The sequence below is a fragment of the Manis javanica genome, chromosome 5 (assembly GCF_040802235.1).
Source record: "Manis javanica isolate MJ-LG chromosome 5, MJ_LKY, whole genome shotgun sequence".
NCBI classification, from domain to species: Eukaryota; Metazoa; Chordata; class Mammalia; order Pholidota; family Manidae; genus Manis; species Manis javanica.
The window spans coordinates 100,888,915-100,916,095 of NC_133160.1; the positions used below are offsets into that span (position 1 = coordinate 100,888,915).

The following is a 27,181-nucleotide window of genomic DNA, read 5'->3' on the forward strand; positions in this document are numbered from 1 at the left end:
GGATGGATCTAAAGTGTATTATGTTCAGTGAAATATGCCAGGCAGAGAAAGACAAATAACAAATGACTTCACTCATTGGTTGAGTATAACAACAAAACAAAACTGAAGAAACAAAATAGCAGCAGACTCATAGACCCTGAGGACTAGTGGTTACCAAAGAGAAGGGGTTGGAGAGGGTAGTTGGATAGGGAGAAGTGGATTGAAGGACACTTTAATTAGCAAGTCACAATATAGGTATGTCATGAGGAAGGCAGTACAGCACAGAGAAGACAAATAATGACTCTATAGCATCTTAACTATGCTGATGGACAGTGACTGCAGTGGGTTCGCGGAGGGGGGGTACTTGGTAATATGGGTGAATGTTGAAACCACTATGTTGTTCATGTGAAACGTTCGTAAGATTGTATGTCAATGTTACTTTAATTAAAAAAATGAATAAGTTCTGGGGATCTAGTATACAGCATGATGACTATAGTTACCAGTACTGTATTATATGCTTGAAATTTTCTGAGCGTGGATCTTAATTGTTCTTAGCACAAAAACAAAATCAAAGCTATGTGAGCTGATGGTTGGACTGATTTGCCTGATTGTGGTAATAATTTACAATGTGCATATATTGAATCATCACATTTTATACCTTAAATATACACCTTAATATATAGACCTTAAAAACTTGTATTTGTCAATGATATCTATATATAATGCTGGAAAAATTATAACCCTACATGTAATATTTTTTTCTCTGTATCACAGTTTTATCAGGTAGCTCTATAAAAAGATTTTCAAATCTCAAAAGGAACCTAGGATGAAGAAACCCTGCTTTTGAAAAAGTTCATAGTACTTATTTAGTTAAAGGAGTTATCCAAGATTACATTTTTAGTTGAGAGGCTGAAATTACTGTCTTCTGATTATTTTGCGATTATTTCCTGCCTCTCTTCTGTCTTGAGTTGCTTCCCTGTCTGTGCTTATACTTCACCCTGATTGTGACTTCCTGACGAAGAGGGCCTGTGTCTTCTGGGTGTAGGAGGCATGTACGTACCCACTGCTGCCATAGTCATTACTCCTGTGATGTTTTATATGTTCAGTTTCAATTTAAGTTCCATTGTCTTCATCTAGCTGACCTAGACCTCTGAGCAGTTGAGGTGCGATTCTAAGGAAGAGAATTTAATGTACCAATTTTCTGTCTTTCAGCCTTGGAAAGTGCTCACCCAAGGACAGCTTGTCCGGCCCACCCATAGAGATGCCACGGAAGTTGGCAGCTGTGCCCTCATCATCCCCACTTAATCTCTGTGCCATCCTCCCAAGCCTCTGACCCTGATGTGGCATTTCTATCAGTAATCTGCTACTTATTTATGTAGGAGAAATCCATTCTTTTACGAGGCTCCTAACACCTCTGTGCCACTCTCTGCCCTTGTGGCAGGAAGTGTGTGCCTTGTGATGTTTGCCAAACAGCACTTAATATTTTAGTCACATATAACAATAGTACATTTTCTGAGATTTAGACTTTCAGTGATATTAATAATGAATCAGTATTCAGCAATATTAACTCTACCCATTGTCTTTCCAGCTATCTAATCTATTAACTCCTGCAATTAACTATGACTTTCTTCATTTCTGAAATCCAGCCAACAGCAGAAAGAAGGCCTAGTGACCCCGTGTTTGTACTTTATAAAGGGCCTCCAGTTACTTCCTGAGCATGTGTTGTTCCCTCTAGTGTTTCACTCTGTGCTATATGGAGCCAAGTTTCAGAATTTGGCTCCATATAGCACAATGACTGGTGAAGCTGAAATGCAAGTAGTATTCTTAGCTACAAGACTTATGACTTCATCATATGCAATATCATTTGAAAAATTATCAAATATTATAAATGTTTTTTTACATTTATAATAATATAAATTTACATTTTTATATTTATAATATTTATATTTATATTTATAATTTACATATTTATATTTATAAATTTTATATTTATAATTTACATATTTATATTTATAATAATATAAATTTACATTTATAATAATATCAAATATTATAAATGTACATTTACTGCAGTAGCTCCCACATGAGGAAAGAGAATTTAAAAGAAGCTTGCAAAAAGCATAGTAGCAAGTCTCAGCACAGTTTCCCTACAGAATCAACATTTTCTGAAGGTGTTCCCATTCTTTGGCCTTCATAACAAAGATTTAAGAAAAATAGGTTTGAAAAAGGTCCCAAGGTCCCAGACTGGATTAGAAAAAAAATGTCTAAGTCTATAGATAGCTTTCTAATCTATTCTTAACCACCACTAGCTCCCGTGATAATTATTCCGAGGTCTTCTTAGAAAAACTAAGCTGAATGCCCACTAAAAATATTTTCCAGTGTTTAACTTCAATCGCCTTTTATTCTTATAGTTTAAAATGAAAGTCTCTGGTATTTCTCTAAATATTTTGATTATTAAAGAACAAATAGTTCCCTACCCATTTGCCAAAGTCTGCTGCTCAATACAATTGCTCTATTCAAATCTTGGTATTTCACTGGGATCCAAACTTCAATTTAAAAACATTTTTTCTTTTTATAATATGAATGGTTGATAAAAGAGAAAGTAAGTAATGGTAAAGAAATTTATTATCACATTTGCAGGTCATTTCTAGTAGCTTATAGATCACCAAAGTTTATCTGGACTTCTGTATTCTTAACACAATTTATTTTAGCAATTCAAACTCCATGGACTCTTGGTGAGCACATTCTGTGTTCTGCACATTTTGCACCGAGCCCTGAGAAGCCAGAAAGAACTAAGACAAAGCTTCTAATCTTTAGTGATTTCCCAGTCCATTAAATGAGCCAAATTTATATGTAGTTTACAAAAGTATATAATGTAGGACGTTTCAAAGTGACATAATAGAGATGTTATAAAAACAAAGAAGTCTTCTCCTTAGGTATATGATCCATTTTGAGTTAATTTCTATGTATGACATGAGGCACAGGAAACTTCATTCTTTTGCATGTGGCTATCCAGATGTCCCAGCCTCATTTGCTGAAAAGACTATTGAATTGCCTTTTTGCTCCCCTTGTCAAAAATCTGAACCTGATTTTAGAAAAACAGAAACAGAACTAAGCATCCTAGCTAGCTGTTCTCTTCTCTCACCACCTTTGTTTTCTGAAAACTTCAGTTTAATAGAGAAATGAGCATGCCTTAGATCTATAAAATATTACAGCACTATCCAAAGGTTTTCTCTTATTTCACACAGAAATCAGAAGAGACTCCTCTTACTCTCCTACCTCCCAAACCTACTAGCATGTCCATATCTGTATTCTTCCTCTCTGCCTTCTCTCCTGCTACAGTGGGTAAACAGAACTTGATCCTCTTTGGGTTCAACACTTGTGCTTGTACTCTGAATCTCATTCTCTTTCAGTCACTCAATAACTGTGTTCTAATAATCATTTCCTCCTCTGTGACATCAGTTTCTGTCCTCTAGACTCTTCCCATCAGCATAGAAAACTCAACATTTTGGAAAAGTCCTTCCCCAGCAACAATATCCCTCTTTTCCTTTAGAGCAAATCTCTGATGAGGGATTATATGTACTTGCTGTCTTCATACCCTTTCCTCCCATTCTTTTTTTCAACCCACGCACCACTGAAATTGTTCTTGTTAAAGACACCACCAATTTCCATCTTGCTGAATCCAAAGGTCAGTCTGCTATTCTCGTCTTACTCTATCTCCCAGCAGCATTTGACCCAATTGCTCCCTCCCTTTTGAACAACTTTCTTCTCTCTGCTTCTGCAAAACCACACTCTCCCATTTTCCCTCTGGTCTTATTGCCACCCCCTTTTAGTCTTACTTGCAAATTTGTCTTCTTTTCCAGACCTCAAGGTTGGGGCTCAGTCCTCTTCATACCTCATGTTAAGCTATGCCCATTTTTAAGTACTGTCATCCAGGTCTACAGTTTTAAATACTGTCTTTACTCATATGGCCTCCAAAATTATATCTCCATCTCTGACCTCTCCACAATACTCCAAATTGGTATATCCATGGTAGGACCAACTAATTAATTTTAGAGGGCCTTCCACAGCAAAGTGAAAATGTGGGGTCCTTTTGTTAAAAACGATTAAGAGTTTCAAGATGGCAACAGTAGAGCATTAAACTAAGCACAGGGTCTTCTGAGCCTGGGCTCTGTGAACCTGCACATTTCAGATGCTTCCTGACTATCTGGCAAGCCTGAAGTGGATATTTAATGAGCATCTCACACTCAATCTATATAAAACTGAACTCCTAATTTATACTACTTTCTAAAAAAAAAAATTCCATTTCTACCAAGTTTCCCCCCATCTCAATATATTATACTACCATTTACTCAGTTAACTCAATCCAAAAATATCTTATTACTCTTCTTTCCTCCACCAATTCACCAGCAAGTCCTATTGGCTCTACCTTCAAAACTATATGTTCAAAAAACATCTGGAATCTAAATTTTCAGTCTCAAATTACCATCTTATAGATGATTTTTCATTACAAAGAGAAAAGTTCTTTTTACAGTGGAGAAACCTGGCACTCACCTTTTGAGCCAAATGATTAAAATTCTCATTATCATAGATAAAAATATAAGGCAAACATAAAAAATTCTGAGGACTAGAAATTTCACAGAAATATATTACTGATTATTAAGTGAAAAGCAGTGAGCCTAGGTCCAGGAGGGGATCCTAGGCTAGGAGAAATGTCTGAAATGGGAACAAGTGGGGAAGGAGAACACAACAGTGGGCAAGAACACTTCATCTTGCCTGGACCCCCAGTTCATGTGAAGGAATGACAGTGTGTATGGATATAGGGTGGTCGCGTCACAGGGCCCTTTTTGCATGTGTATGGAATTTGGATTTTACATTGAAATTATTAAATCAGTATCTTGGGAAGATCAATTCTTTACAATGTGTATTTAGGGTGGAAAAGACCAAAATCAGTAAAACCTGATTAGGCAAAAAATCTGTAATCCAGAGATTAAGTAATAAAAATGTAAACTGTTGGGCGAGAGGGTATGGGAAAGAACAGGCTGTGGTAATGGACCAATGGACAGGAGAGGGAGAGACAATATTTTTTCACTTAAACTTTTCTTAGTAACAAAGTATCCATTCAGTTATTATTTGATTTGACCAGATTTTATGCTATTTATCCATTTCATACAGAATGATTTGAAGTCTAGGATGATACCTATTTCCAGATGTACTAATATCTGTTCAAAAGCATTTCACTAGGCTGTTTTAAGACTTTGAAAGTTGGATTGATTTTTGTTTCAGAGTTGTCTCCTGAAGTTTTATTAAGGAAAGTTACTGTGGGATTATAATTAATATTTCAATGCATTTATTTAATTAAATAATCAACTGCATTGCCTATTTAGGGGGGGACCATTGGTTTTATTAGATTTATTTAGTAATTTATTCATAAGTCCAGTTTATTTCCTAATTTACTTGACATTTCTTTTTTCCAACTTATTCTCACTTTAGTCAACAAGGAAAAAACTTTTTCAGTTTCATTATGAATTTTAATACTCTGCAAACTTTTTCAGTTTCATTGTGAATTCTAATATAAGCTGCACATAAACCATAAACAGCACTAGAAAGAGAAAATAGGATACATATACTAGTAATGCAGTGAGTCCAGTTCTCTGCAATGTTGCATTTTAAAGGATTTTTTTTTTAAATCAAATCATGTTACAGCCCAACACTGGGGATGTTGACACTCAGGCACAACATCTTTTTTAATGTGAACTATTCTTAGTAACAACTAATTGCTACTTCCTCTTATTTTACTTTTAAATATATTTTCGCTTATTCACTTATTGGGTTCACTTCAAAGCAAAACATGCCACTTTATTTTGAAGTAAATAAATATTACCACCCAGTGTATTGACACTGTGAGATTTTGTGCTCTAGCTCAGTATTTCCTGTTTCAGAAATATGAAGAGTTTATGTTTTATGGATACAGATCCAGCTAATCAGTTGCCATATCACACTAAACAATTTTGACATTTTGCTAAGGAAGCCCTGCTGAAGCCTGCTTCTTCTCTGCTAGGAAGTAGCATTTAACAGGGTGAAAGGTCAGTGGGACAATCTTAAGGCAGCTGATCTCAGGTGTGGCGGCAGCTGTTGTGTGGGACATAACTTATTTTATGAGAACAGAAACACTATTATCTGGACTCCCAAGGGAGATTTGGAGAAAGTCATGCCCAGGGAGTCCCATTCCAGGAAAATGTGCTTGAGCACTTACTTATTGGCAGAGATCACTAACTGAGATTCCATCTGGCAAAATGTGGATTTTTCCCTGTCCCAGAAAGTTGGGGAACAATTATATAAGTTGTCTCAAATAATTTATTTTTAACCACTTTTTATGAAGAAATCGCAGTCTTTCAGTTGTTATGATAAATTTGTTTTTTTTTTAAGGAAAAATAGAGGAAGCTTTTAGGTGAAGTGAATTTCTAGATAATGTGTGTTCATGTGCAATAAATTGTAATTACTTGTTTTTTGACTTGACATCATTACTCAGTCTTTCTGGTGAGTGTTTTGAGTCTCCCTTTCTATATTAGAAAGTTGGAGCCAGTTGGTGAAATCAGAACCATCAGTGGGGAAAAGAAGGGAACCCTGAATAGTGCGCCTCCAGCGTCACAGCCTTTGAACCTTGCTGCGTCTCCAGTCATGCCCTCCTCCGGCTCTCCGTCATAGCTCTGCACAGTTTTGGAATCTAAACAGATGAACCCTGGGAACCATCTGACAGTCTAATAAGCCTAGTCAGAGATATTTTGACAAAGGAAGCCCATACACAGTTTCAAAAGTGGAATCCATCATTAGAATTAAAGAGGTATCTTTGGAAAATTAATTATATAATTTTTACCCCCAAAGGATTTTTTTCAGCCATCTTCCTCTATAGACTACATAAGTCTAATAAATGAGGAAACATTTCAATTATGTTGGTTTTGTAAGTATTTTTTATTTGGGTCTTAAGTAAGCAAGCATGTTTATTTCTGCTGTTACTGAAGAAAATCCTTTACCCAACTAGAAACTCATTTCTATGAGCATGAGCCTGTTCTGAGTTTCCCTATCTTGTGTTCTTTTATACAGTCTTATAATTATTCTTTGAGTTAAGAAATATTATAGTTTTCACATAAAAACAACTGACAGCCGATCTGTCATTTCCATATATCAATTTCTTAATAAAAGGAATATGATTAAGCATATAATTTAAAGCCTATTTTTCCATCTTTTTTTTCTTTCCCACCTTCCTCTTTCCCTCAACACCCCACCCTAGCCACTTCTTTCCCCCACTGCAACCACAACTGTCTTCTCCCACTGCACACACACACACACACAGTGTAGCAGTACAGGTTTGTCCTGATCCCATGTAGGTCTGGTTCACGCAACCATTGTCAGAATGTACAGTCTTTATTCAGTATATGCACTCTTACCTAAATATAGCCTTCAGGCCAAAAGAAAGGATTATTTCCTATAGCCAATTGATGATATGTGTTACCAATGAGTAAGTATTCTACTTCGCTATCTTTAAGAGCTGTTGATTAGTGAAAATTCTGTGGCATTCAGTTGTTGGCTTCATGTCAGCCACTTCCTAGCTGAGTGCTCAGGTTAGTGAACTTCATTTCCACATCTATTAAAATAAGCACAGCATAGATTCTCAATAAATGCTAGTGGCCTTATGTATACCATCCCTTTCATTCTTCCCTCCCCCAACCCCCTGCTTTTTTTTGACATTTTTTCATTGTTGATGATGATGTCCTCTAATGGGCCCTGGAATTCACTATAGTTCTAACAGATGGCTGGAGAGGAAGTTTAGTCAGGATCCTATGCAGCAAGCCTAGAATATTCTGTGTCCCCTGTCAATCTTGGCTTCATGATCACAAAGCCCTCCTATTTTGAAAAACTCCTGGTTTATTCATTACCATTTATGAATACTATGTGACTCTCTTGTAGAAGGCATAGCTCCTTAGTGCATTTACAAAGATTGATAAAAATATGTGGAAGAAACTTTGCCTCAGAAGCACCTTCTTACCCAACTTGTAAGAAAAAGTATTTTAATATATCATTTTGTCTGAAGAAACAAACCAGTCTGATTTTAAACCAATATATGAAAACAAATTAATGTGGCCAAGAAGTGTTCTTCGTCTTTGATAGTTTCAAATTGATGTTGAAATTAAAGCAAATGAATTCAGCTGCATCGTTTTTGGACCAACTGTTGCTCTTGATAGCAAAGGGCAAACACACATATTACCAAACACTTGGAATCTGTTGAAGAAGTTATGTAAGAATATTAGAAGTCTTCAAGTCAGCTGAAGTATGGAAAAGGAAACAGACAACCTAGGAGATATTAGATAATATAAAATTGAAAAATTTCAAGAGTTTGGATAGAATCTTTCCTTTTACATCTCTGAGACTGCGCATCAAGGTGTAACCCCAGTAGTTTATATCTGTTATCAGTTACTGGTTATCATTATCCTTCATTTGAACCTACATGAGGCATCTACTTTTTCTTAAGGGTAAACCTACAAATGTTAAATAGTGGATAGAAATATTGCTTGATAAATGAAAATCTAATCAAAGGAGCTAAGCTTCAGTCTCTGGAAGAATGTTTGATTCATCAATTAATTCATTCAACACTTACTCGGTGTAGTGGTTACAGGAAGGATATAGTTCTTGTTCTAGAGAAATTACATTTCCATAGGGAGGTAATATATATATATTCAGTAATAAACTGTGGGAGAAAAAGAGACATCATAAGATACGTGAAGAAATTAAGATAAACTCTTTTAATATAACCATGTTGAAAGAATTGGGGTTCATTGAAGAAGTACCTGGGAGCTATTGAAGCTTTTGAGCAGAGGAGTGGTGACCAGACCACCGTCACAGTAGGAAATTCACTCTAATAGTGGGATGTATGCATTGGAAACAGGGTGAATGGAGGCAGAAATATCGTTTTGAAGGTTATCATAATACTGGAAATGACCAAGACTGATGAATTAAAGAGACATTCCATGGTTAAGGAGAGGAGAGGAGGGAGGAAAGGTGACTCACATTTTAGATGTGATTCATAAAGAGAATAATAACATCATTAACAAGAGGGCCCAGGAGGAGAAGTAATTTGGGAATCAAATAATATGAGGCTTTGAAAGTGATGATTAGGATGATAATACTAATAATTACTTAGCACTTGTTATTTGCCAGGCACTATTCTATGTGCTTTGCATATGTGATCTCATGTAATCCTTAGAACAGTCTCAGAGCTTTTAATACAGCTTGCCCAAGTTTACACTGCCTGTCTGTGGTAAAGCAGGATCAAGTCCCCAAGAGCATAATTTACTAAGCCCCAGCAGAATGCCTGCATTGAATGGTGTTGGGCTGGAAGGTGAGGCAGGGAGCAGATAAGAGAGGAAGAAGACAAGTGAAATAAAATGAGAATGAACTGATGAGGGATGTTTGGGGAATTCCTAGGAAAGATCACAGAGAGCCAAGACTTTCAGAAAACTGAAGGTGGGTGTTTCTGAAAAGTTAAAAAAAAGGAAGAGATCTAAGAAAAGACATTTAGATTTAGTAGCCAAAAGAGCACTGGTAGCCTTAAAAGAAGTTTCAGAAAAGTAGTAAAGTCTGAAGTCCACTGGGATGAGGTGGAGGAGTCAGTGGTTTCAGAGGAAGTGGGAGCAGCGGAGGAGGGTCTAGGGGAGGCTGTTGGTAGGAAGCAGAGGGAAATAGCACCACAGACCAGAGGGCAGGACTGCTGTAAGGCTGGTGGACACTGACTCAGATGCCTCAGATGTCCCTAGGGAGACAGATTTAAGATCTAGGAGAGATCAGGCTTTTTCCAAAGGAAGGAGAAAATGATGGGATCCAATACATAGATAAGAGGGCTGTCTTAAGTGTGAGGACCTTCTCTCCTACACTGGGAAGTCAAAAAGAATGAGGGAAGATGTGTGTGCATTGTGTATGTGTGTATGTTGCAGGGGGGTGGGCACTTAAACCCATGAGCCTAGCAAAGAAGACCAGAGGCACTCACTCATATTTGATGATCTTGACTTTCTCAGTATATTCAAGAGGTGAGGTACTTAGAGACTGAAGAAGATTTGCAATAATGTCTGTGGAAATGCAGTGAAAAATCCCTTAAAGGTAACTTAAAATGTTGCCATGCAGTGTTGAGTTTCATGCCGAGATTAATAGCATGACTTTGTAGTATAACTAGTTCCCAGGGTTATACGACTCTCTTTTGCAGCGTTTAGCAGTCTGGCAGTAGAGAACTCAGCTGGCAGGATTTATGAAAGGTGAAGAAGGGGAGGATGCTAATAAACCCGTTTTAGAAATAGCTAAATGCTGAAGACAGCCAGGAATGTGCCTGTTTTAAAGCTGCAGGCCTCTTGGTTTGGGTGCACGTTTTCCTCTGCACACAGAAAAACAGTGGGAGCTGAATGAAGAGCTAAGAAAGGAGGAGGGGTGGGGAGGCAGAAGCAGGGCAGTGGAGGGTGATGCACATTCATTGCTCAGCACTGAGCAAATGTCATCAGGAAGTCAGTACTTGTAAAGTTAGAACTGGGGGAGTTCAGGGAATGGTGGGGAATGGTGCTCCTGCTACCTGACCATGAGGAACTGGCTTGAATATTTTAGAAACAGAAATAACAAAGTATTTCAGTGATCGAGGAGTCTGGTGGTGGGTGTGGTGGAGAGGAAGAGCTGCAGACCAGGTATAGATTCCTAAGTGATCATCAAGTAATACCCAGAAAATAGACCACAAAAAACAATAAAAGAAATTGTTATGAATAAATAATAGAGACTTGAAAAGACAGGCCATTACTGAGTTACATACAGTGTTAGGTGATTTTAAAATACAACCTTTGACATCTCAATAGGAGTACGGCATATTAGAAAAATATTGATAGGAAGATTTAATCTATTAAGAAATAACATGAGGAATCTGTTGTTAAAATTTAAATGTTCCTATATTCATCAGTATTTTATCTCCAATATGTATTGAATGTAAATTATAGTTTTATTTTACAGATTTTTGCAATGTTGGGTCATTCATTGTTGAATTTGTATGTCTATTTTAGCCATATAGTGTTGATGTGTTCATAAAAACAAGAAAAGACAAACTCTCTTTCATTTGAATTTTATTTCTAAAAATATTTGTATCTTATGAAGTATTTTAAAAATTCATGTAGAATAGAATAAGCACTATGATGTATAACAGAATTCTGTAGCATACCCTAGAAGTTCTGAACCTACTTTCTGTTCTGCCACTTACTTTCTATATGAATTAGAACAAATGATTTAATTTCCTAGTACCAAGTTTACTCATCAATAAAGTAGATATTATGATGTATAATAGTGATTTTATAATTCAAACAGTTAATTCAAGCATTAAGCAAGATGTAAAGGCATTTTTTAGATTTTTTATTAAGGTATTGATATATACCCTTATGAAGGTTTCACATGAAAAAACAATGTGGTTACTACATTTACTCATATTATCAAGTCCCCACCCATACCCCATTGTAGTCACTGTCCATGAGTGTAGTAAGATGCCATAGATTCACTATTTACTTTCTCTGTGTCACACTGTTTTTCCTGTGACCCCTCACACCATGTGTACTAAACATAATACCCCTCAATCCCCTTCTCCCTCTGTAAAGGCATTTTTTTTTAAATAAAAACACTTAATATACAGAACTAAGTTATTGTTACTGGACAATCATGAGAATTTCCAAATCCAGAATCAAAACAAAAATACATTGACAACAGAAAGTTCTGGACTTAAGTCATCTTCTATTGTTTTAAATGACTGATTTTACTTATATTCTATCATACTGTGTCTGAATATAAGTTTAAAGATGACTAATCCATTTTCATAAATATGAGAGAACATTTAGTCAGACACTGATGTTTTTATTAGGTATATAATAAAGGAAAGTAGATAATTACAATAGGACTTTGTGTTCTAAATGCAGAATTATGATGGCCTATAAAAAAAAGATCTAGGAAAAACTACAGGAGAGAATGATACCTCTTTGGACCTATAAGGCCCCACTGTTTCTTAATTTCATGGACTCTCACTCTCTGCCCTTTCTTCTACTAAAAGCAATGCTCTGGGCTTTGTTGTAACTCTTTGTAACTCTCATAGTGTGAAAGAAATCTTATTAAAATGTATTTCTGCTATTGTTCTTAAAGTGTGTAAGATATATGGATTAGCAGTTATGTTCTTAAGAATAATACTGTAGTATTCCATACTGAAGAAGAAACTGTAAGAGAAAGGTGGATAATTAACAGGCATTTAGCAGAATTTATGGAAAAATTGATTTGATGTTACCTGTGATAGATAGATAGATAGGTAGATAGATAGATAGATAGATAGATAGATAGATAGATAGATAGATAGATAGATAGATAGATAGATAGATAGATAGACAGACAGACACAGATAGATAGATAGATAGATAGATAGATAGATAGATAGATAGATAGATAGATAGATAGATAGATAGCAACCCAGGAATGCTGTTGATGTTCTTAAAGGAAAGTACTTATGTAAATAAACACATTCAATTTTGCAAGGATAAAATGCAGAAATAATAAGTTGAAATAACTTCCAGGGGAGTAGATGTTTTGATCCTTTGAGAATTTGGGCAGCCTTAGGACATGTATTCTCCCCAGAAGTGGGAGCTACGTGCCTGATGTGTCACCAGTGACTGGTAACAACCGCAGGGTAAACAAACATCAGCAGGAAATAAATGTGGGTGGGTGAAGGGTCTAGAAGCAGGTCTTTATTCTTGAAAAGTATCACGTCTTCCAATGCTGGTGGTATGTTTGGGGGTTTTTTTGTTTTGTTTTGTTTTTTTGAAATAAAAGGAACGGAGCATAGCTCTTGCCTCTATCACAGAAATCTCCAGTTTCAGGGGCACCGTCTTCCCTTGACAAATGGATTTCCTTGTCGGCTGTCTCTGTAATATTGATAAAGGGGCACTTCGCTCTTGCTACAGTTATTGGTTGCTTTCCCCAAACTGACAAACTTGCCTGTGGATCTGCTGAGAGGAAAGTTTCAAGTTAGCAGAATCAGGCAATCCCACTGAGGAGCGGGAGGGGCAGGAGGGGGAGGAGCAGCGCGAGGAGCGGCGTGTAAGCGAGGCAGAAGCTGCTCCTCTCATTGGCTGGGTGATTCAGCTGCTTCCCTGGAACAAAAGGTCAAAGAGGACTGCAGTGTAAATGTAGAGAGGCGGCTGATAGCACAGCCCTGCTAGAAGTTTGGAGGCTGAGAGCAGCAGTCCGCCGGCTAACTGAAGAGCGACTTGCTTCTCCAGCTGTTAAGGCACAGCCTCCCGCCCCAAGCGCAGCTGAGGCGCTGTAAGAAGGCGTTCACTGTACCGACGACCCAGCGCAGCGCGGAGGAGACAGTTGTGAGGGTCCCTTGCAAATTTCTGTACAAGAATGGCTTGTGAAATCATGCCTCTGCAAAGGTAGTGTTCCTTCCTCATTGTTTTATTTTATTCTGGATTTTCTTGGTATAAAACCATATAAGTTTGCCAGTATTTGGCATCTTATAATAATATAATGCAAACTGTCTACAGTCTCTTGTACTTAATAATTCTCCCTGACCAGAAAAATTTAACTATACTGCTTCTTTTACTGACATTTCTACCTAATTTCTCTTTTTTACCTATGGTATTCCTTTATTCCTTTCCTTGACTGAAAATAAATGTAAGAAAAGATCTTTGAACTTTGAAGAAAAACAGAAAGCTGCTAGAAGCAGCTTTATAATAAAACTAAATGAGCTTCCTAGCCATGTTGTGACTCTATCTATGTAAGCTCTACACTCATGTAAAAGGATGTTGAGAGGCGACACACCTTTTAAAAATGTATCTTAGGATCCTTCCCTTCTGAGTTCAGATCTAGGAAAAGATTTTCTATACACAAGTACATTATAGCTACCATGAACGTAAATGTTAGGATAACATTTCCCCGTGAATAATTCTAGATAGATTTTTTACACAAATGACACCTAGTTTAGAAATTGCTTTGTAAGAATGAGCACAGGTCTCTGTTTTGTTTGTTAATGACTGTAATATGGATTGCAGAGAGTTGGGTGGAGTAGTTATACCAAAGGTGGGAAAGGTAAATTTAAACAAAGGGACTTGTTAAAAGGAACATTGCTGGTGAACTAGTAAGTGAATAATGTATCCTGGAATGTTAATGCTGGAACTCACCTCCATGACGACAGTGTCCAGTCCTCCAGTTTTACAGCAGAAAAACTGAGGCATAGAGGGAGTCTCAGAATTGCCTAAGGTCATGTTTTATGATTTTTAAAAATCACTTTTGCCAGTCATATTACTGTATTTCAGCTTCAACTACTTTCTATGCTGTGCCATTCAATTCCATATAAATGATTTCCTTTAAAGAAAACTAGTTTTATTTGTAAAAATGATTATAAAGACCATGTATTAAATATAGTTAATAAGATTGAAAAAAATCTAGACAAAAATTAATTTCATTTTTATAAAAACAATGCTACCAATATTTTACTGAATGCTCATGCTTTAACAGTGAAAATAAAGTTGGCAAAAATGTGGTGTTTTTTTGCAGAATGGTCCCCGCAGATGTATACTGTGAGATAAACCAGTGCAGTTGTTCTTTCACTGGAATGACAAGTTACTATAATGGAAACTTGGTGGGGGTGCCCCAGGAATTCCATTTCTAAAAATTAATAACCCAAAGAGCAGAAAGTGGCCCACAGCTAGAGCTGAACTTTTTCTCTATTAACTGAGTAGAAAGGTCCACATAATTAAAGCTTGCAAGAGACTAGAACTAATGTACATTTTTTTGTAGTCTTGACTGGTTTCCAACTTTAAAGCTGAGGACTCTTTTTTTCTTGTGTCAGTTCTTAAGGGTCTGAAGCAAGTCATATACTAGGTAAGAATATTGGCTAGTACTAAGCTCTGTAATAAGGTGCTTAATGATACAGTAATTGTTAAGGAAAAAAACAGATATTTATACTGCTAAAACATTGTTTAGGGAGTTAGGTTGATGAAAGCTAAAGAAGAATCGGCATAATTTCCTCCAAAATTATTTTCCATTGTTAGTCCCTATCAATATACCTATATAAAAGGAGTAATTTGCATTTGCATTCAAGATTGCTAATCAGTACATTCACTGTTTCCTTAGCTCTGAGAGCTTAATTTACTAATTATCTTGAAGTCTTCACTTCTGACCTGTGCCTGCCTTTATATTATAAACCTCCCGAAGGCAAGGAATAGGTTTACGTGGGGCTCTGCTTTAAAGATCTCTTGTGACTTGTGCAGAAAACTTTTCTGTTCCTGTATATAGTTGCTTCTCCCAATCCCAGTTCAGTGCTTTGGCTAAGGATGTCTGTGAGTCTCTGATAATGATTACTGTTGCCAGCCTCGCCTACACACACCCCCACCACTCTCATTATATCCTGCCTGGAGCAGTGAGGTTACAAACCCCTGTCCTGCTGACCTGGGATGAGGGCTTTGCTCCACTCTCTTTAAGAGCATTAATGAGCTAGAAACTGAATTAAAAGTGGGTGAGTTAAAGAATGGCTTTAAATGCCAGTTAAGGAAATTAATGCTCACTATTTGTGTTGAGCAGAGAGGCCAATGATTCTCACATTTTAATTGGTACATGAGAATTAACTGGAAAACTAGGTTTTAAAATCAGCTTCATCTGCAGCCCTCCTTACTGAATCTGAATCTGGGTGTGAGGGAAAGTACCTACATTTTAACAAGCTCTCTAAAAGGAAATCTGATACAAATGTTCCACACACTCAAGAGAAACACTGATCTAAACTCTAGTTAATGATTATAGCTTGTATTTGGCATTGACAGCAGGCATATATAAGAATCTAAACTATACTACTCAGCATCCCCAAATAGCATATGTATTTTGTATAATGACCTTATGTGAAATGTTTCTCATAATTGCTACCTTCATTTGCTAGATGGTCAGTGTTACCTGTTAAAGTAATGCATACTTAGTGTTGCTTAGTATTTTCTCCATGACAGAGCACAACTCTCTACTGCCAGTGATACTAAGGTAATTAAGACACAAGCTTTTCTCCAAAAAGGTCACATGCTAGCAAGGATTCAGATACATTATGAGACAATTACAATGCATGTGGTAAATTCCATAATGGATAGTGTGGTTAGCATAATAATAGAGAAGTGCCTACATGGATAATATTGCCCTATGTTTTATTTAACCTCATATAAGCATATGATCTTATTAGTGGGCATGTTTGTACCTGATTGTCTCCTTAGCTTATAATGTCCATGAGAGACTTTTTAGTCTATCTTAGCATGTTGTGAAAGTATGTGGAAGATAAATTTGTTACTGCTAATCTTATAATGGAGATGAAAATAACAGATGAGATTGAAAGCTAAGAAAGAAAGAAAATATTTTGGTTTTCTTTAATGTGTTTTGCTGTTTATTAATGTAATTTACAGACTCAGGATGAGGTCAACTATTTAGAAACTCATGATCTTTAGAAAAAACTTGCAGAGGCAGAATGTTTAAAATGTGACCCTCTGTAAAGTGAAGAAGAACTCGGTTCTTACAGTTCATTTCAAGTGACTTAAAGAGGGGACCTTGTTATATGTCTTTTGAGATGGCCTAAATTGTCCCAATTATTTTTAAAAATAGTAAAATATTTACATGTATTTCTTATACTTAATGATACAACTCAACACACTGTAGAGCATTGCATGGATATTCTTTCCATATGAAAAAGGTTCCCCAAAAGAAATAAAATAATATCAGAAATAAGGGGAGAAACTATATTAAAAATTGAAATAAAAGTTTTCTTGGGTGACTGAATTTGCCATTCTGTCACTAATGAGATAGTATCAGATTCCACACTTGACTTTTAATACCTCAGGCTCTTTGCATGATTCATATTCTACTGGATTTTTCCCTTAGATACTGTGAATCTATAGGTAAGGATCTCTATGTATAGAAAGACTTCAGTAGGCTAAGAAACAAACTCTTAACTCTGAGTCATATATCTATCTCAAACAAAATTTTCACAATAGTATTTTGATTTGCTAGATTAACTTTCCAGTAGCCACTAACTCAGTTTATACCCACAAAGAATAATGATGGTGGGTGAAGTTAAGAGCACTAGTGATTAACTTAGATTCCTTTGGTTTTAATGCGTAGGCATTTACTCTTACATGTTAGCATCCTCCTCTTTCCTTGGTTTATTTACAAAAGTGGGAAACTGAGGTTAATAATGTCTGTGTAATTCTCTTTTTCAGTACTCTATCTAGCAAATTATGATATTCAGTAATGCCACTGAATATTTATTTTATGATGGTGAAATGTATCATACAATTCCAAATTGCACTGGCTTTTTTAAGAAGACTTATAGCAACAGGGTTAATTAACATGTATCAGTGATCAGCATGGGAGAGTTTCCCAGAAACTTCTCATCAGCAGAATTCATCTGATCTTTCCAAGTACTCGTTTTTAGAATATCCCTTTGCGAAGAAATAAACAGTGGTAATTGGGGAATGATACGGGAGTGCCACAGAACACCAAGACAATGATGGCCCTGCCAGTGGTGCTGTGTGTGTGTGGTGTTAGAGAGCCCTCTACTGCTTATGGCAGTGACACCACCTGTTAAGGGATCTATAAACCCTTGTTATTCCTAGTTTGTTGGCACTTTAATGGTGCTCCTTGCCCTCCCCGCAGCCCATTCTCCTCCACAGACACAGTCTAAAAAGGAGTTAAAAGTTGCCTCACTTCAAATCTGGGTTAACCCTTCTGGCATTGTGCAGCTGAACTTAGACTTCATCACCAATATGGGTCTATATCTGGTAGTAACAAGAAGTCATCGTTGAGAACAAATAAGATATCTATGGGATCTGCTCACATATGATGGTTGCATTTACCTCTGGAGTCCAAATATTTTCTAATTACTCCCAATAACAGTATGAGCTAAGGTGAGGATATTTTTGTATTTTACAGAGATAGCCCTGTCTAAACCATTGAAAAAGTAGAGGTGCTAGGTATTCAACTCAAAACAATGGGGAAAGCAGTGGGAAGGTAGTTAACTTGCTTCAGAAAAACATATCAAGACAGTGACAGCTAGCTAACCATATGAGTTGGAACAGGTCATTTTCCTCATCTATAAAATGAGATGGCAATTGTGACATACTTGGAGGGGAATTTCTTAGAGTTAAAGAATATGATAGTTCCTTATAAAGGACAAAACTACTCAGACATAAAGAATAGCTCATTGCTTTTCTTTTGGTTTTGTTATTCCTATACTTGCAATACCTCTCAATTCCTTGAATGCAAGAGTGCTAACACAATTAAGGTGATGCTCTATCACTGCATTCCACTCCTTTGGAAGTATATTGGAAAGCAAGCCAAGGAACTGTTTGTGGGAAGTGCCATTGAAAACACCATGGAAGTAATTTTTTTTGTAGTAGCTCTATTGAGATAGCTCTATTAAAATTCTTATATATGCCATTGACAGCAGGCATATATAAGAATCTAAAACTATACTACTCAGCATCGCCAAATAGCATATGTATTTTGTATAATGACCTTATGTGAAATGTTTCTCATAATCGCTACCTTCATTTGCTAGATGGTCAGTGTTACCTGTTAAAGTAATGCATACTTAGTGTTGCTTAGTATTTTCTCCATGACAGAGCACAACTCTCTACTGCCAGTGATACTAAGGTAATTAAGACACAAGCTCTTCTCCACAAAGGTCACATGCTAGCAAGGATTCAGATACATTATGAGACAATTACAATGCATGTGGTAAATTCATATACCATGTAATTCACCTACTTAAAGTATACAATTCAGTGATTTTTAGTATATCCACAAGTTTGTACAAACATTACCACAATTCATTTTAGAATATTTTCATCACCCAAAAAGAAATCCTATGCTCTCTATAGCTAGATTGAATGTTTGTGTTCCCCCAAAACTCACGTTGAAGCTCTAATCCCAAGTGCTGTGGTATTTGGAGGAGGGACCTTTGGGAAGTAATTAGAGTTGGATGAGGTCATGGAGGTGGAACTCCCATGATAGGATCTGGGCCCTTTTAAGGAGGTGAGTACATGTTCTAGCCTCCACCCCATGTGGGGATCCAGGGAGGTCATGGCAATCGGCAAGCCAGTGAAAGCTCTGCTGGCATCCTGGTTTCAGATGTCCATTCTCTAGAACTGAGAGAAATAAGTGTTTCTGTTGTTTAAGCCACCCAATCTGTGGTGTGTTGTTATAGCAACCCAAAGTGACTAGGCAACCACTTGCCCACTTTCTGTAGATCTGCCTCTGCTGGACACTATATTACAGCCCTTACACAGGCCATCATGAACCAGATATGGAAACTGATTTCGGTTCTTGGGTTTAAAAAGACATTAATGGGAAACAGTGGGCACAGGGATGGTAAAAACAAAATAGTAATAAGCCCTAGAAATTCATTTTTAAAATTCAGGTACCTGAGTACGTAAGTAAAAATATTGAGTGGAGGGAGAAGTGGAGAGACACAGGATATATTTTATAACACCTTTAAGGTTGGGGATCAGTAAAACATGATATCTTCTCATCAAATTATAAGAAGAAAAATCAGAAAATTTGAACTTAACAGAAATAAAAATGATGAGCTGCTTTACTCAGATCATACTGAATGGAACTGAAACACTAGAAAAAGTAAAGGGTTTAGAAAAAGCTTAAGATGATGCATCAGTATTTTGCTGTCAGCAAATATAAATTCACTGTCTAGGTTAAAATAGACCCTGAAACTAAAATTAGGAACCAAAAGCCAGCCAAATTAGACCACTGATACACTGTTGTGTATTTTTATCAGTGACTCTCCTTCATTCTCAGCTCCTTGACTGAGCAAAAATCCAAGCAGCTGCCTCTCCCTTGGATCATCTCACACCCTGCCTGGTGGGTACCTGCTTCGTCTGCAGTGTCGAGCCCCTCACACATCTCCTTTTGCCTTCACCCATTCTCGTCTCTTTGTCAAAGAGTTCTTTTCCTGTCTATGATCTTTCTCCTAATAATGCGTACGTGTTACTCATGTCACCTAGCCTCACCTAACCTGCCATACTGGATCGTGCTTCTGAGTTAAATGGTTTAGAGCTCTGTCCTCAGCAGACCTGGATTTCATCTCAGCCCTGCCTGGCTCTGTGGCCTTCAGCCAGTTAGTTAACCTTTCTAAGACTTGTTTTTCATATCTGAAAGATCTAGTGATACCTCCCTCCAAGGGTGTCTTTTAGGATGAATGAGAAAATGTATATGAAGCATTTAGTCCAAAGCCTGGCTTATTATGGTGAGCCCTCACTACCTGTTAGCTGTGTATCCCTTTTTCATAATAATCAAATTTCAAGTTTTTGTTCTCTCTGACCTATTAAATCTCTGAGTGTTGGGACCATATTTTATTAGCCTGTGTATATTGAGCTCTTATCCACGACTGATAAACAGTAGACACTCAAAAAATGCTGAATGAGCACCTGCATGTGGCTATGGAAGCTTGCAAAGCCCAAACATAAATAGACATCAAGATTTCATACACTCACCAGTCACTCGTCATCCGAAAAACCAATGCAAACTTTTGAGATTGTAGAAACAAGTCCTTGATTCATTTTTTGCTGCAGAGTCCTCTTCTGGCAGAGGCAGGCCTTGTTGGGGGAAGGATGACAGGATAATTCGCATTGTTTTCTGCATATTTTTTTCTCCCTCAAGAAATCCACATTCAGAGTTAATAGTTTGGGAAATTATATATCTATTAAATAAAAATTATATTAACAACCCATTAAGAATGTTACAATAAAGGTAATTATTGAAAGAAGTTAGTAAAAAGGACTTTTTCCTTCTTCCCTTCTATAGGTATCTCCATGTTCTTTTTGATTTTGTTTTAGTACCTAAACCTAAGATTAGAAAATATTTACTAATGTTTTAAAAATACTTTATCAAAAACTAATATCAATCCCCCAAAAGAAAGTTATTGTATTTTACATTCTAGATTACTGTCTCCCTGAGGCAGTCTTTTTCTTTAATAATTATAAACATCACTTTCTGAACAAGAATCTCAAAGACAAATAACTTGAAAATAGTTTTGTGGCTAATCCAAAAAATTCTTCTGAGGTCCTGAGAAGTTAAGGCTTCCACATACCCTTTCCACATATCACACAACTCTACCCATAACAATATATTTCAAATTTCCCCTAGGCAGTCAATTAAGTTGTAAAATATTTTCTTATTGGGAAAAAAGTTCTAAATTTTTAGAATTATTTTTGTTTGGTCTGTGTTTGTTTTGCCTGCAAAATAATAACACCTCTTAGTGTTGACTTAAAGTTTGTGTCCTGTGAATATTAACAGCATCAGCGCTTTGCATTTATCCTTTGGTCAGGAAAATCGATTTGCTGTTGACCTTCAGTAATTTGTTTCTATTTCTACTGGCTAGGTGTTACATTCTTCGTTACAAAGTACAAATAATAAAACTGTAAACAAAGCTGCTTAGGTTTATAATAAAGAAGTGTATATGCATCAACAAAAGTAGCCCCCCAAAATTAGAGCTGCAAACACTTAGCTACAAAACAATCTAAGAACTTTTATATTGTTTTCCAAAAAGAATGGATTCACTGTTCCTGAATGCGGCCAAACCAAAAACCTGAGCAGTAGAACACTTCACTGCCACATCACTCCCCAGTTGGAGTGGGGCATAGTCAGTGCCTGAGACTGGATAAATAAAAAATGTGCAAGTTAAGTGAGTGTGGCACTTTATTTTATAGAGGAAGGAAGGAAAGAATATGTGCTAACTTCAGTCACCTCATCGTTCTCTAAGGAAATTCATCTAAGGAAATTCTCCTGAGAACCAGCCTGTTGCAACACATAGGAAAAACCTGAACTGCAGAAAAACTGTTTACTTAATACTTTTAATTTTATACTTTTCATTGGTCCCTCACTTCCTGTCTCCCTTTTGCTCTTTGTTTTTTCTTTAAGCTCCCATAGATGGTTTTCCTAGTTTCTTCAATGAATGGAACCTAATCCTTAACATTTGCCTATTTCTCTGTACTTTTCAGTCAGTTCTCCAGGAACACTTGCAAACTATTTCTTAGAGTTCAGATCACTTGAAAATGTATTTAAAGTATATAGCTAAATATGCAGATTATGTTTATTTTTTGGTAGCTAACCGTATTAGAAAGTTGGACTAATTGCAACATTTATCAGAATAGTTCACAAGGGAATTGAATGGAGAGGTGGTTTGATCCAGTGATTGAGGGTCCATTCTGAATACCTCACTCTGGGAATTCTGGGTATTTGGTTTTTCTTAGACTTAGAAAATGCCATGCTTTCTGTGATTTCAATTAGCTTGCTTATAATTAAATTGATAAGCATTGCGTTCCGTGGCTGCAGGTTAGAAATTAGTGCAGCTCATAAAAAGATTGTAAATCTAGGTGTCATTCATTTGTGTGCATTTACCAATGTTAAGCTATACAAGTAAAATAAATTAGATAGGACCCTGGTAAAACCCTGATTTGTGTTACTACCCTTCTCAATTATAGCCTGTTAGGTTTGGACTGTTAATTTGGGTCTGTTTGATAAATGTTCTTCCCACAGGCAGTTATTTTGAGAGAATGTAACACCTGTCTGAGGACATTCACACCTGATGGCCTGACATTCATGAGATAGATGATTTTGCCCAAATCTCTCAATATGTGTGTGAATTAGCTGCTTAATTAGCTGCTTAAACTTGGCCATTATTTAGAGTCAGCAAACAGGAAATAATTAAAACATGAGGTTTATACTAGTAACCAAGGAGGAAATTGAATAAATTCCAAGTTGTTAATGTTTGTCATTGGCTTAATTTCATGACACACACTCTTTTTCATTCACAATATGTGTGCTTATTTTTAAAAGTAAAAGTGAATTGGAAACCTCAATTTCAAATTTAGGCAAGAAATTATGACTCATTTAATATTATTGGGCATGGCTGAGATTGACACGACACCTGGGACAGGCATAAAAAACATCCGTAAGTATATGTTTGGGGACCTGTAGCAATAGCGTAATACCCATTTTGCACAGATGTAGGAAATAGTGATCTTTTCATATGTTCTGTATTCTGATGTGTAAATTTTATGGAAAAGTTTACTTTCTCAATTCTCTTTGGAAGAATTATCTTTGGCCATTTTTCCTTAAAATTGCCTTTAAAATCAGTGCATTAAATTGATTTTTAGAATTAACTGATTTAGTCAATTTGAAATTATCAATATTTTAGTTGTTTCAGAATGCATCAAGATTATATTGTCAAGATTACATTGTTAAACTCCAGGCAAGGGTACTTTCATGAAAAGGAAAAGAGAAATATGCTTACCAGCTAGCAAAATTGACTTATTTATGCTCATTTTCTTTTCTAATTGTATTGTTCTTCTTGGGAATTGTACATGGATTACTGCTTTGTTGACTGCTTCTGATTGAGTAAATCTAATAGAGCCTGTTTCATTTTATTTAAATTGTAGTGCTACATTTTCTTTTTTTGAAACTCTTAAAAATGGTCAAAATTCAGGGGCATATCCAAATAAAGAATTTCTGATTTTGTTTTTCATTGAAAAATTTACTTTGTGCAAATGCAGCCTGAAAAGTATTTGCCTATGATTAGAAACTTATGTTTCTTTCAAGAGGTACTCTTAACATACTGCTAGTACATTTTAATAAAATCATCACTTTATACATGCTATTAGACATAATACATTGTGAATGGACTTTGACTAAGGTCAATGTAGTATTGCTATAATCAAAAGCATGATATGGATCTTATAAAGTCCACAAGATCTTGAGGGCTACCGGAATGCAGACTGGCCATCTCATGAATTTTTCACTGACCTATTCATAATACCATATTTTGATAGGTTAAAATCGAAGGTAAGACAGTAAGCAACAAAAATGGACTAATATGTAATGTAATTTACACATTACTATGTGACCTGCACAAGTTATGTGCCCATCCTGAGCCTGCGTTCCTCAAGTAAGGGGCAAGTACAAGTACCAGGGAAGGTTTTTGTGGAGATTTATGAGATAATTAATGTAGAACACCTGGCTGATGAATAAATTCCATGAAAGAAAGCATAAAGGAAGGAAGGATTGGTTCATTTTGATTGTCTCTGTTTTCTACAAAGAAATTTAGCACACACACAAAAAAAGCATTATCCAAATCACATCAACATCTGTGTTCAGAACCCTGCACCATCTAAATTACCTCCCAAAGCACTGCTAAATTAAGAAAACCAGTAATTAAATATTCACTAAAGTTCCCTTGTTAATTTTCACCGTGATTTGTTGGAGGTAAGGATCTATTCTGGGCAAAAAGGTATTTAATACAGAGCCCATTTTATAACATATGGAAACAATTTTCCCATAGCACAAAATCATTATAGTTTTTAATTGAAGTCTCTTTGTATAGTGTTGGTCAGAATTAGTACTTTTTGACACTGAATTCTTGATTATGAAAGAAACCCAATTCTAAAATTTTTATCACTTGTTGTGTGTTTTCAAGGAATATTTTGAAGTCATATGTGTCAGCTCCTGTATCAGTCTGGCTTAAAGTAGTGACCTTCTGTAATAGTACTGCTCTAGGTGGTTTCTTCCCAAGACACCTGGACATTTCACAGGTATTGTCACCTCTAACTCTTCAGCTCTGCAACCCACCTCTTCAAGCTTGCCCTTATCCCATCCACATCAGTCAAGAAAGCTGATCCATCACCTACATTTCACTTGGGAAGAATCAGAACAATCAGAAACATTAAAATCTTTGGAGTATAAACAGTAGAACAGCTAATCAATATTAAAATTGGAAACCAAAAACAGAATGAAAGATAGTATGTCATATTTTATGTGCCATCTTCCAACCAAAATGTTAAGACCTTTTCAGCTTCCTGGATCTGTGTGTGTGTGTGTGTGTGTGTTTTATGTTATAACTTTATCATAACATTTTGATGAATGTGATATTATCAATTGAGGCAAACTTATCTCATCAATGATGCTTAAGAAAATTAACAAGCCAAAAATAAAGAGAACAGAGAGAATTCTAAAGTTGTTTCCTCAAAGGTGGTGTACACCCCAAGTGGTGTATAAGAATAACCATAGGGATACAAGAAGAAATTATTAGATCTTTTTAATTTTACCTATTTACCTTTCTACTTTTATCTGTTTAATGATATACTTAATAAAGGTAGATACTTAATTGTATATTGAGGGGAGTGGCTGCTTAAAAGTAAATTTTATACTAGTGCATACTCAAAAAATTTCAAAGACCATTCCAGTAGACACTAAGGGAGAGAGACTCATTCTTTGTCATGAGGATGTTATTAGAAGAAAGAAACACATTAAAGAACAGAAAAAATATTGTAAAATATATTTTACATTTTTAAAAAGTAATTGCTTTTATATTAAGCTTCATACTGTCTCTGTGTTGTGTGAGGAACTTACACTATTTTTATAAGTTTATTTAATGTCCTTTCATGTTATCCACACTCTCACAGTAACTACAGAAGACAAAGAGCATGAGTGTGGTTTACTGATGTGCTTTTTTGTGGCTTGGGCATCTTTCCTGAAATGTTTTACACTTAACAGGAATATTTTGTTAGCTGTTTCTCCATTTCATCATCATGTTAATAAACTATAATTAACTTTATAGAGATAATTGAGTAATCATTTTAAGGGTTTATATGTGTAAAATATGAATACTTGCATTGGGCTGATAGAATAATAGAATGCTTCCTTTTGAATGTGTGATGTGAATTACTTTTGCCTTAGGCTTATCTTGAAAGAAACTTCTCTTGGTGGTCTCCCTTGAAGTAACTGACTGTGGCTGAGTCCAAGGTAGAGTGTGTTTTACTAACCTTACTCCATGGTGAGATTAGCTCTAATTTGTCAAAACAAAATTTGATAGAACAGGGTTCAATTTTAGTGAAACTGACATGTTGTAATATTAAAAGAAGTTAATTCAAAATGTATTTCCCTTTTAGTTCACAAGAAGATGAAAGACCTATGTCACCTTTCTATTTGAGGTATTTATTTGATTTCTGTTGGTCTGTTACAGGCAGTGGAGGAGAGTTAAGGTTTCTTTGAGTTTATTTGTCCATTTTAATTGTTTTCAGTAGAATATTCTACACTGTGGTCAAACTAGCCTTATTGGAACCACCTAACCATATTGTTCATGCTGTATTTTTCTTCATTTTAGTTTAAGAAATCTTAAGACAACATTTAATATAGTTGAAAAAATTAAGGTATTTTGTTTTAAATTCAGAATTGTCTATATAGTAATTTTACTTTTCAAAAACTGCCTTATGATTAGTCTGCAACCTAAATTTTAAAATCTCTTCTATACATATATGCAGATGGGGGAGGGGTTTGAAAACAAGACTCTTGGCTAAAGAAGACTTAGGTTATATTAGATCATTTTCTATATAGTAATGAAGTATAAAACTAAATCTTCAGCAAGTTCATAGAGTTTAAGATTATTTTTCAAAGCTTATAAAGCCAAAATAACAACTAGTAAAGGAGGTAAGTTTACAGAATTCAAAGTAGATGTTAGACAAAGCATGCCTCTCCAGACTAAAAAGTCATATTGATGTGATTTTCATTGAACCATCCAACGTCGGTATAACTTAGAACAAAGCTTTCCATACTTACTGCACTTCCCTCCTCACTACCTACCTATTTCAAAGGCCTAGGAAATGTATTTGAAAATAATGTGACCATATAACTTAAAGTTAAAATTGCTTAAGTTTTTTTAACCTTTCCTCAATTTTGAAACATACTTTTTAAAAAGGAATGTAAAGATATGTGATACAGGATTTGTTTATTTTTGAATGTGGCTTATTGCAAGAGTCTCAGAGTTAGATTTCCAATTTAATTCAACCACCAATAGTTCAGAAATGTGTCATAGAACTTCCACCGTAGCCAAGGAACTGCTTTTCAGTGGTGCTCTGCTCTGTAGCGACTTGAAGCGTATTGCATGATCACTCGGTGGCAAGAGAGGGAACATCAAAGGTTTCAGTTTCAGTTTGAGACAACGTGTTGGTCCGTTTAATTCGTCCAGGCTTCCCGCCCGCCAGATCAGCATGTTCTAGGTTGGAGGCCATCTCAGCTGTTGCTGCTGAGTGCATGATGGCCCTGGTACTCCTGT

General features: G+C 36.0%; 1 protein-coding gene across 14 annotated transcripts in view; it reads left to right on the forward strand.

Annotated features, from left to right (window-relative positions):
* FAM13A (family with sequence similarity 13 member A) overlaps positions 1-27,181 on the forward strand; it is a 320,862-nt gene that overhangs the window by 211,669 nt on the left and 82,012 nt on the right. Inside the window, exons 1-3 of one of the 14 annotated variants that reach the window (XM_037020144.2) lie at positions 12,844-13,466; positions 25,807-25,872; positions 26,019-26,060. The exons of 10 other annotated variants lie outside the window; for them this stretch is intronic. In XM_037020144.2, the coding sequence (XP_036876039.1) occupies positions 26,041-26,060 (20 nt within the window). In that variant the 5' untranslated portion in view covers positions 12,844-13,466; positions 25,807-25,872; positions 26,019-26,040. Of the gene's footprint in view, positions 1-12,843; positions 13,467-25,806; positions 25,873-26,018; positions 26,061-27,181 lie in introns of those variants that run through there. 3 more of the 14 variants (XM_037020145.2, XM_017673884.3, XM_017673882.3) reach the window with 3 other exon arrangements.